The sequence below is a fragment of the Salmo salar genome, chromosome ssa10 (assembly GCF_905237065.1).
Source record: "Salmo salar chromosome ssa10, Ssal_v3.1, whole genome shotgun sequence".
In the NCBI taxonomy this organism is placed as follows: domain Eukaryota; kingdom Metazoa; phylum Chordata; class Actinopteri; order Salmoniformes; family Salmonidae; genus Salmo; species Salmo salar.
Genome location: NC_059451.1, coordinates 59,467,443 through 59,479,031, shown reverse-complemented (window position 1 = coordinate 59,479,031; position 11,589 = coordinate 59,467,443). Strand labels below are relative to the sequence as shown.

The 11,589-nt window shown below is 49.4% G+C and overlaps 3 protein-coding genes across 3 annotated transcripts; all 3 read right to left on the bottom strand.

Moving 5' to 3' along the window:
* Positions 1-5,745: 5,745 nt before the first annotated feature.
* LOC123724548 (apolipoprotein A-I-like) lies at positions 5,746-6,688 on the bottom strand. The gene is made up of 2 exons (XM_045688715.1): positions 6,148-6,688; positions 5,746-5,990 (listed from the first exon to the last, which is right to left on the bottom strand). Exons 1-2 carry the CDS (start codon positions 6,686-6,688, stop codon positions 5,746-5,748), a joined length of 786 nt encoding a protein of 261 aa, XP_045544671.1.
* An 819-nt stretch (positions 6,689-7,507) lies between these two features.
* Positions 7,508-8,155, bottom strand: LOC123724547 (apolipoprotein A-I-like). The gene has a single exon (XM_045688714.1). The coding sequence runs from the start codon at positions 8,153-8,155 to the stop codon at positions 7,508-7,510; it is 648 nt and encodes a 215-aa protein (XP_045544670.1).
* A 1,129-nt stretch (positions 8,156-9,284) lies between these two features.
* Positions 9,285-9,917, bottom strand: LOC123724546 (apolipoprotein A-I-like). The gene has a single exon (XM_045688713.1). The coding sequence runs from the start codon at positions 9,915-9,917 to the stop codon at positions 9,285-9,287; it is 633 nt and encodes a 210-aa protein (XP_045544669.1).
* Between the last annotated feature and the right edge of the window lie 1,672 nt (positions 9,918-11,589).

The following is an 11,589-nucleotide window of genomic DNA, read 5'->3' as shown; positions in this document are numbered from 1 at the left end:
GGCCATCATCGTTCCATGGCTCTTGTTCGGTCAGATCTCCCTCCAGAAGACTCAAAACACTTTGTAAAGGCTGGTGACATCTAGTGGAAGCAATAGGAAGTGCCAAAATATTCCTCAGCCCCTGTGTTTTTCAATGGCATAGGTTTAAAGGTAATACAACACATCAGGTATCCACTTCCTGTCAGAATCTGTCTCAGGGTTTTGCCTGCCAAATGAGTTCTGTTATACTCACAGACACCATTCAAACAGTTTTAGAAACTTTAGGGTGTTTTCTATCCATATATAATAAGTATATGCATATTCTAGTTACTGGGTAGGATTAGTAACCAGATTAAATTGGGTACATTTTTTTATCCAGCCGTGCAAATACTGCCCCCTAGCCCTAACAGGATATCTCTCTCCCTCTATCTGTAACTGTGTATCTCTCTCCCTCTATCTGTAACTGTATATATCTCTCTCCCTCTATCTGTAACTGTGTATATCTCTCCCTCTATCTGTAACTGTATATCTCTCCCTCTATCTGTAACTGTGTATCTCTCCCTCTATCTGTAACTGTGTATATCGCTCCCTCTATCTGTAACTGTGTATATCTCTCTCTATCTGTAACTGTGTATCTCTCTCCCTCTATCTGTAACTGTATATCTCTCCCTCTATCTGTAACTGTGTATCTCTCTCCCTCTATCTGTAACTGTGTATCTCTCTCCCTCTATATGTATCTGTGTATATCTCTCCCTCTATCTGTAACTGTGTATCTCTCTCTATATGTAACTGTGTATATCTCTCCCTCTATCTGTAACTGTATATCTCTCTCTCTCTATCTGTAACTGTGTATCTCTCTCCCTCTATCTGTAACTGTGTATCTCTCTCTCTATCTGTAACTGTGTATCTCTCTCCCTCTATCTGTAACTGTGTATCTCTCTCCCTCTATCTGTAACTGTGTATCTCTCTCCCTCTATCTGTAACTGTATATATCTCTCCCTCTATCTGTAACTGTGTATCTCGCTCTCTATCTGTAACTGTGTATATCTCTCTCTATCTGTAACTGTGTATCTCTCTCTCTCTATCTGTAACTGTGTATATCTCTCCCTCTATCTGTAACGGTGTATCTCTCCCTCTATCTGTAACTGTGTATATCTCTATCTGTATCTGTGTATATATCTCTCTCTATCTGTAACTGTGTATCTCTCTCTCTATCTGTAACTGTGTATATCTCTCTCTATCTGTAACTGTATATATTTCTCTCTATCTGTAACTGTGTATATCTCTATCTGTAACTGTGTATCTCTCTCCTTCTATCTGTAGCTGTGTATATCTCTCCCTCTATCTGTAACTGTGTATCTCTCTCCCTCTATCTGTAACTGTGTATCTCTCTCCCTCTATCTGTATCTGTGTATATCTCTCCCTCTATCTGTAACTGTGTATCTCTCTCTGTATGTAACTGTGTATATCTCTCCCTCTATCTGTAACTGTATATCTCTCTCTCTATCTGTAACTGTGTATCTCTCTCCCTCTATCTGTAACTGTGTATCTCTCCCTCTATCTGTAACTGTGTATCTCTCTCCCTCTATCTGTAACTGTGTATCTCTCTCCCACTATCTGTAACTGCGTATCTCTCTCCCTCTATCTGTAACTGTATATATCTCTCCCTCTATCTGTAACTGTGTATCTCGCTCTCTATCTGTAACTGTGTATATCTCTCTCTATCTGTAACTGTGTATCTCTCTCTCTCTATCTGTAACTGTGTATATCTCTCCCTCTATCTGTAACTGTGTATCTCTCCCTCTATCTGTAACTGTGTATATCTCTATCTGTATCTGTGTATATCTCTCTCTATCTGTAACTGTGTATCTCTCTCTCTATCTGTAACTGTGTATATCTCTCTCTATCTGTAACTGTGTATCTCTCTCTCTATCTGTAACTGTATATATCTCTCTCTATCTGTAACTGTGTATATCTCTCTCTATCTGTAACTGAGTATCTCTCTCTCTATCTGTAACTGTATATCTCTCTCTCTATCTGTAACTGTGTATCTCTCCCTCTCTCCTTTATTCTATCCCTCCCTCCCTCCCTCCCTCCCTCCCTCCCTCCCTCCCTCCCTCCCTCCCTCCCTCCCTCCCTCCCTCCCTCCCTCCCTCCCTCCCTCCTTTATTTGATCCCCCTCCCTCCCCCCTCTCTCCTTTATTTTATCCCCCTCCCTCCCTTACAGTGAAATGCTTACTTACAAGCCCTTATCCAACAATGCAATTTTAAGAAAATACCTACAAAAAAATAATAACAAATAATTAAAGAGCAGCAGTAAATAACAATAGTGGGGCTATCGGTACAGAGTCAATGTGGAGGCTATATACAGGGGGTACCGGTACAGAGTCAATGTGGAGGCTATATACAGGGGGGTACCGGTACAGAGTCAATGTGGAGACTATATACAGGGGGTACCGGTACAGAGTCAATGTGGAGGTTATATACAGGGGGTACCGGTACAGAGTCAATGTGGCGGCTATATACAGGGGGTACCGGTACAGAGTCAATGTGGAGGCTATATACAGGGGGTACCGGTACAGAGTCAATGTGGAGGCTATATACAGGGGGTACCGGTACAGAGTCAATGTGGAGGCTATATACAGGGGGTACCGGTACAGAGTCAGTGTGCGGGGGCACCAGGTAATTGAGGTAATATGTACATGTAGGTAGAGTTATTAAAGTGACTATGCATAGATAATAACAGAGAGTAGCAGCAACGTGGAAGAGGAGGAGGAGGAGGGGGGGGGCAATGCAAATAGTCTGGGTAGCCACTTGATTAGCTGTTCAGGAGTCTTATTGCTTGGGGGGTAGAAGCTGTTTAGAAGCCTCTTGGACCTAGACTTGGCACTTAGCTATGTTGTTAAGTGCTCTCTCTCATTAAGACAGCCTTTTGGACCTAGACTGGGCACTTAGCTATGTTGTTAAGTGCTCTCTCTCTCTCTCTCTCTCTCATTAAAACAGCATCTTTTGTTTCCAAGTGCAGAGGCAATTCACTCCAGCAGCAATATGAACAGAGATTGACCGCGCTGCAGATATGACACTCTAGGTTACTCTCTGCAGTCTAATCTCTGTAGTCTAATCTCTGTAGGATACTCTCTGTAGTCTAATCTCTGTAGTCTAACCTCTGTAGTCTAATCACTGTAGATTACTCTCTGTAGTCTAATCTCTGTAGTCTACTCTCTGTAGTCTAATCTCTGTAGGTTACTCTCTGTAGTCTAATCTCTGTAGTCTAACCTCTGTAGATTACTCTCTGTAGTCTAATCTCTGTAGATTACACTCTGTAGTCTAATCTCTGTAGATTACTCTCTGTAGTCTAATCTCTGTAGTCTAATCTCTGTAGTTTACTCTCTGTAGTCTAATCTCTGCAGTCTACTCTCTGTAGGTTACTCTCTGTAGTCTAATCTCTGCAGTCTACTCTCTGCAGTCTAATCTCTGCAGTCTAATCTCTGTAGTATAATCTCTGTAGGTTACTGGTCTGGCCCCCTCCCTGGATCTCAGTTCCACCCCTTAATGTTTGGCCCCCTCCCTGGATCTCAGCTCCACCCCTTAATGTATGGCCCCCTCCCTGGATCTCAGCTCCACCCCTTAATGTCTGGCCCCCTCCCTGGATCTCAGCTCCACCCCTTAATGTATGGCCCCCTCCCTGGATCTCAGCTCCACCCCTTAATGTCTGGCCCCCTCCCTGGATCTCAGCTCCACCCCTTAATATCTGGCCCCCTCCCTGGATCTCAGCTCCACCCCTTAATGTATGGCCCCCTCCCTGGATCTCAGCTCCACCCCTTAAAGAATGGCCCCCTCCCTGGATCTCAGCTCCACCCCTTAATGTATGGCCCCCTCCCTGGATCTCAGTTCCACATCCTTCCATGACATCAGGAGTTATGAGCATGGGATCTAAAGGCGCAATATAACTGGCCAGAGATATCACAGTGTTAGGTGTTATTATGTGGGATAGTGGTCTGTAACAGTGTTAGGTGTTGTTATGTGGGATAGTGGTCTGTAACAGTGTTAGGTGTTGTTATGTGGGATAGTGGTCTGTAACAGTGTTAGGTGTTGTTATGTGGGATAGTGGTGTTGGTGTTGATGGTTTTGTGTTTAGCGACGCCGTGTTTTTGAAGCTCTATGTTACTGCATGAGGTCTGGTACTGAAGTCTGGTACCTGGTACTGAGAGCTGAGTGGGCCCAGCTCCATGTTACTGTATGAGGTCTGGTACTGAGGTCTGATACCTGGTACTGAGAGGGCCCAGCTCCATGTTACTGTATGAGGTCTGTTGTGTAAGCAGCATCTATCATGCCCAGTCTGAATCACCCAGCTGGCCCATCCAGCCAGCCCACAGCCGGCCCATCCAGCCAGCCCACAGCCGGCCCATCCATCCAGCCAGCCCACAGCTGGCTCATCCAGTCAGCCCACAGCCGGCCCATCCAGTCAGCCCACAGCCGGCCCATCCAGACAGCCCACAGCCGGCCCATCCAGACAGCTCACAGCCGGCCCATCCAGACAGCCCACAGCCGGCCCATCCAGACAGCCCATCCAGACAGCCCAAAGCCGGCCCATCCAGTCAGCCCACAGCCGGCCCATCCAGACAGCCCACAGCCGGCCCATCCAGACAGCTCACAGCCGGCCCATCCAGACAGCCCACAGCCGGCCCATCCAGACAGCCCATCCAGACAGCCCAAAGCCGGCCCATCCAGTCAGCCCACAGCCGGCCCATCCAGACAGCCCACAGCCGGCCCATCCAGACAGCTCACAGCCGGCCCATCCAGACAGCCCACAGCCGGCCCATCCAGACAGCCCACAGCCGGCCTATCCAGTCAGCCCACAGCCGGCCCATCCAGTCAGCCCACAGGCGGCCAATCCAGTCAGCCCACAGGCGGCCCATCCAGTCAGCCCACAGCTGGCCCATCCAGTCAGCCCACAGCCGGTCCATCCAGCCAGCCCACAGCCGGCCCATCCAGCCAGCCCACAGCCGGCCCATCCAGTCAGCCCACAGCCGGCCCATCCAGACAGCCCACAGCTGGCCCACAGCCGGCCCATCCAGTCAGCCCACAGCCGGCCCATCCAGTCAGCCCACAGCCGGCCCATCCAGTCAGCCCACAGCCAGCCCATCCAGACAGCCCACAGCCGGCCCATCCAGACAGCCCATCCAGACAGCCCACAGCCGGCCCATCCAGTCAGCCCACAGCCGGCCCATCCAGACGGCCCACAGCCGGCCCATCCAGACAGCCCACAGCCGGCCCATCCAGACAGCCCACAGCCGGCCCATCCAGTCAGCCCACAGCCGGCCCATCCAGTCAGCCCACAGCCGGCCCATCCAGTCAGCCCACAGCCGGCCCATCCAGTCAGCCCACAGCCGGCACTTCCAGTCAGCCCACGAGCCCTCTATAAGGCTTCCCTCTACTGCCTCTCTATCAACAGAATACAGTTTAATGCTTCCCTCTACTACCCTTATAATGCTTACCTCTACTGCACCTCCATCAGGAAAATACAGTTTAATGCTTCCCTCTACTGCCTCTCATCTATAGGGTCACTGACAGGTCTCAGCCTCCCATCTATAGGGTCACTGACAGGTCTCAGCCTCTCATCTATAGGGTCTCAGCCTCCCATCTATAGGGTCACTGACAGAAAATACAGTTTAATGCTTCCCTCTACTGCCTCTCATCTATAGGGTCACTGACAGCCTCCCATCTATAGGGTCACTGACAGAAAATACAGTTTAATGCTTCCCTCTACTGCCTCTCATCTATAGGGTCACTGACAGGTCTCAGCCTCTCATCTATAGGGTCACTGACAGGCCTCAGCCTCTCATCTATAGGGTCACTGACAGGTCTCAGCCTCTCATCTATAGGGTCACTGACAGGCCTCAGCCTCTCATGTATATAGACAGAGGCAGGGCTCAGCCTCTCATCTATAGGGTCACTGACAGGCCTCAGCCTCTCATCTATAGTGTCACTGACAGGTCTCAGCCTCTCAACTATAGGGTCACTGACAGGCCATAGCCTCTAATCTATAGGTGTACTCATCCTCTCATCTATAGGATCACTGACAGGTCTCAGACTATCATCTATAGAGTCACTGAAAGGCCTCAGCCTCTCATCTATAGGGTCTCAGCCTCTCATCTATAGGGTCACTGACAGGCCTCAGCCTCTCATCTATAGGGTCACTGACAGGTCTCAGCCTCTCATCTATAAGGTCATTGACAGGTCTCAGCCTCTCATCTATAGGATCACTGACAGGCCTCAGCCTCTCATCTATAGGGTCACTGACATGTCTCAGCCTCTCATCTATAAGGTCATTGACAGGTCTCAGCCTCTCATCTATAGAGTCACTGAAAGGCCTCAGCCTCTCATCTATAGGGTCACTGACAGGCCTCAGCCTCTCATCTATAGGGTCACTGACATGTCTCAGCCTCTCATCTATAAGGTCATTGACAGGTCTCAACCTCTCATCTATAGGGTCACTGACAGGCCTTAGCCTCTCATCTATAGGGTCACGGACAGGTCTCAGCCTCGCATCTATAGGGTCACTGACAGGTCTCAGCCTCTCATCTATAGGGTCACTGACAGGTCTCACCCTCTTATCTATAGGGTCACTGACAGGTCTCAGCCTCTCATCTATAGGGTCACTGACAGGCCTCAGCCTCTCATCTATAGTGTCACTGACAGGTCTCATCCTCTCATCTATATGGTCACTGACAGGCCATAGCCTCTAATCTATAAGTGTACTCATCCTCTCATCTATAGGGTCACTGACAGGCCTCAGCCTCTCATCTATAGGGTCACTGACAGGTCTCAGCCTCTCATCTATAGAGTCACTGACAGGTTTCAGCCTCTCATCTATAGGGTCACTGACAGGTTTTAGCATCTCATCTATAGGGTCACTGACAGGTCCCAGCCTCTCATCTATAGGGTCACTGACAGGCCTTAGCCTCTCATCTATAGGGTCACGGACAGGTCTCAGTCTCGCATCTATAGGGTCACTGACAGGTCTCAGCCTCTCATCTATAGGGTCACTGACAGGTCTCACCCTCTTATCTATAGGGTCACTGACAGGTCTCAGCCTCTCATCTATAGGGTCACTGACAGGCCTCAGCCTCTCATCTATAGGGTCACTGACAGGCCTCAGCCTCTCATCTATAGGGTCACTGACAGGCCTCAGACTCTCATCTATAGGGTCACTGACATGTCTCAGCCTCTCATCTATAAGGTCATTGACAGGTCTCAACCTCTCATCTATAGGGTCACTGACAGGCCTTAGCCTCTCATCTATAGGGTCACGGACAGGTCTCAGCCTCGCATCTATAGGGTCACTGACAGGTCTCAGCCTCTCATCTATAGGGTCACTGACAGGTCTCACCCTCTTATCTATAGGGTCACTGACAGGTCTCAGCCTCTCATCTATAGGGTCACTGACAGGCCTCAGCCTCTCATCTATAGTGTCACTGACAGGTCTCATCCTCTCATCTATATGGTCACTGACAGGCCATAGCCTCTAATCTATAAGTGTACTCATCCTCTCATCTATAGGGTCACTGACAGGCCTCAGCCTCTCATCTATAGGGTCACTGACAGGTCTCAGCCTCTCATCTATAGAGTCACTGACAGGTTTCAGCCTCTCATCTATAGGGTCACTGACAGGTTTTAGCATCTCATCTATAGGGTCACTGACAGGTCCCAGCCTCTCATCTATAGGGTCACTGACAGGCCTTAGCCTCTCATCTATAGGGTCACGGACAGGTCTCAGCCTCGCATCTATAGGGTCACTGACAGGTTTCAGCCTCTCATCTATAGGGTCACTGACAGGTCTCACCCTCTTATCTATAGGGTCACTGACAGGTCTCAGCCTCTCATCTATAGGGTCACTGACAGGCCTCAGCCTCTCATCTATAGGGTCACTGACAGGTCTCAACCTCTCATCTATAGGGTCACTGACAGGCCTTAGCCTCTCATCTATAGGGTCACGGACAGGTCTCAGCCTCGCATCTATAGGGTCACTGACAGGTCTCAGCCTCTCATCTATAGGGTCACTGACAGGTCTCACCCTCTTATCTATAGGGTCACTGACAGGTCTCAGCCTCTCATCTATAGGGTCACTGACAGGCCTCAGCCTCTCATCTATAGTGTCACTGACAGGTCTCATCCTCTCATCTATATGGTCACTGACAGGCCATAGCCTCTAATCTGTAAGTGTACTCATCCTCTCATCTATAGGGTCACTGACAGGCCTCAGCCTCTCATCTATAGGGTCACTGACAGGTCTCAGCCTCTCATCTATAGAGTCACTGACAGGTTTCAGCCTCTCATCTATAGGGTCACTGACAGGTTTTAGCATCTCATCTATAGGGTCACTGACAGGTCCCAGCCTCTCATCTATAGGGTCACTGACAGGCCTCATCCTCTCATCTATAGGGTCACTGACAGGCCTCATCCTCTCATCTATAGGGTCACTGACAGGCCTCATCCTCTCATCTATAGGGTCACTGACAGGTCTCAGCCTCTCATCTATAGGGTCACTGACAGGCCTCAGCCTCTCATCTATAGGGTCTCAGCGTCTCATCTATAGGGTCACTGACAGGACTCAGCCTCTCATCTATAGGGTCACTGACAGGGCTCAGCCTCTAATCCATGGGGTCACTGACAGGTTTCAGCCTCTAATCTATAGGGTCTCAGCCTATCATCTATAGGGTCACTGACAGACCTTAGCCTCTCATCTATAGCGTCACTGACAGGCCTCAGCCTCTCATCTATAGGGTCACTGACAGGCCTCAGCCTCTCATCTATAGAGTCACTGACAGGTTTCATCCTCTCATCTATAGGGTCACTGACAGGTTTCAGCCTCTCATCTATAGGGTCACTGACAGGCCTCATCCTCTCATCTATAGGGTCACTGACAGGCCTCATCCTCTCATCTATAGGGTCACTGACAGGCCTCATCCTCTCATCTATAGGGTCACTGACAGGTTTCAGCCTCTCATCTATAGGGTCACTGACAGGTCTCAGCCTCTCATCTATAGAGTCATTTACAGGTTTCAGCCTCTCATCTATAGGGTCACTGACAGGTTTTAGCATCTCATCTATAGAGTCACTGACAGGTCCCAGCCTCTCATCTATAGGGTCACTGACAGGCCTCATCCTCTCATCTATAGGGTCACTGACAGGCCTCAGCCTCTCATCTATAGGGTCTCAGCCTCTCATCTATAGGGTCACTGACAGGACTCAGCCTCTCATCTATAGGGTCACTGACAGGGCTCAGCCTCTAATCCATGGGGTCACTGACAGGTTTCAGCCTCTAATCTATAGGGTCTCAGCCTATCATCTATAGGGTCACTGACAGGCCTTAGCCTCTCATCTATAGCGTCACTGACAGGCCTCAGCCTCTCATCTATAGGGTCATTGACAGGTCTCAGCCTCTCATCTATAGGGTCTCTTACAGGCCTCAGCCTCTCATCTATAGGGTCACTGACAGGTCTCAGGCTCTCATCTACAGGGTCACTGACAGGTCTCAGCCTCTCATCTATAGGGTCTCTTACAGGCCTCAGCCTCTCATCTATAGGGTCACTGACAGGTCTCAGCCTCTCATCTACAGGGTCACTGACAGTTCTCAGCCTCTCATCTATAGGGTCACTGACAGGTTTCAGCCTCTCATCTGTAGGGTCACTGACAGGCCTCAGCCTCTCATCTATAGAGTCACTGACAGGTTTCAGCCTCTCATCTATAGGGTCACTGACAGGTCTCAGCCTCTTATCTATAGGGTCACTGACAGGTCTCAGCCTCTCATCTATAGGGTCACTGACAGGCCTCAGCCTCTCATCTATAGGGTCACTGACAGGCCTCATCCTCTCATCTATAGGGTCACTGACAGGTCTCAGCCTCTCATCTATAGGGTCACTGACAGGCCTCATCCTCTCATCTATAGGGTCTCAGCCTCTCATCTATAGGGTCACTGACAGGACTCAGCCTCTCATCTATAGGGTCACTGACAGGGCTCAGCCTCTAATCCATGGGGTCACTGACAGGTTTCAGCCTCTAATCTATAGGGTCTCAGCCTATCATCTATAGGGTCACTGACAGGCCTCAGCCTCTCATCTATAGGGTCACTGACAGGTTTCAGCCTCTCATCTGTAGGGTCACTGACAGGCCTCAGCCTCTCATCTATAGAGTCACTGACAGGTTTCAGCCTCTCATCTATAGGGTCACTGACAGGTTTCAGCCTCTCATCTATAGGGTCACTGACAGGCCTCATCCTCTCATCTATAGGGTCACTGACAGGCCTCATCCTCTCATCTATAGGGTCACTGACAGGTCTCAGTCTCTCATCTATAGGGTCACTGACAGGTCTCAGCCTCTCATCTATAGGGTCTCAGCCTCTCATCTATAGGGTCACTGACAGGGCTCAGCCTCTCATCTATCGGGTCACTGACAGGGCTCAGCCTCTAATCTATAGGGTCACTGACAGGTTTCAGACTCTAATCTATAGGGTCTCATCCTCTCATCTATAGGGTCACTGACAGGCCTCAGCTTCTCATCTATAGGGTCACTGACAGGCCTCAGCCTCTCATCTATAGGGTCACTGACAGGTCTCATTCTCAGCCTCTCATCTATAGGGTCACTGACATGTCTCAGGCTCTCATCTATAGGGTCACTGACAGATCTCAGCCTCTCATCTATAGGGTTCTCAGCCTCTCATCTATAGGGTCACTGACAGGTCTCAGCCTCTCATCTATAGTGTCACTGACAGGACTCAGCCACTCATCTATAGGGTCTCATCTATAGGGTCACTGACAGGTCTCATCCTCTCATCTATAGGGTCACTGACAGGCCTCAGCCTCTCATCTATAATCACTGACAGGTCTCAGCCTCTCATCTATAGGATCACTGACAGGTCTCAGCCTCTCATCTATAGGTTCACTGACAAGTCTCAGCCTCTCATCTATAGGGTCTCATCTATAGGGTCACTGACAGGTCTCATTCTCTCATCTATAGGGTCACTGACAGGCCTCGGCCTCTCATCTATAATCACTGACAGGTCTCAGCCTCTCATCTATACGGTCACTGACAGGCCTCAGCCTCTCATCTATAGGGTCACTGACAGGTCCCAGCCTCTCATCTATAGGGTCACTGACAGGGCTCAGGCTCTCATCTATAGGGTCACTGACAGGTCTCAGCCTCTCATCTATAGGGTCACTGATAGGTCCCAGCCTCTCATCTATAGAGTCACTGACAGGCCTCAGCCTCTCCTCACATTACTGTGCTGATGCCCCAACACTGTTCCCAACAGAATTCACTCTCACCTTCCCAAGAATGTTATCCAGATATATGTGGATGGATGGAACGATATTCCTTACATGGTGAACTACTTGAGTTCTGCTGCATGATTTGTGGCAGTTACTCTGGTACAACTCTGGCCCATCTGCTTCAAGATGTATTTTTTTATTTTATTTTGAAGATTCAGTTTGCCTCTGCGTCTTGGCACCTGTGAGGTTATTGGCCAGCCTTACAAACGGAAACCTACAGTAGTATTGATGCTGTTGCTGCAATAGTGGAAATGTATGGGCTGAGGGCTAGAGCCTACCA

Bases quoted from the DNA above. Each gene is read 5' to 3' on its own strand.
- LOC123724546 (XM_045688713.1), bottom strand. From the start codon at position 9,917: ATGAGGCCTGTCAGTGACCCTATAGATGAGAGGCTGAGACCTGTCAGT.
- LOC123724547 (XM_045688714.1), bottom strand. From the start codon at position 8,155: ATGAGACCTGTCAGTGACACTATAGATGAGAGGCTGAGGCCTGTCAGT.
- LOC123724548 (XM_045688715.1), bottom strand. From the start codon at position 6,688: ATGAGACCTGTCAGTGACACTATAGATGAGAGGCTGAGGCCTGTCAGT. The intron at 5,991-6,147 runs GTGACCCTATAG...GTGACCCTATAG, and splicing joins TGAGAGGCTGAGGCCTGTCA to TTGAGAGGCTGAGACCTGTC.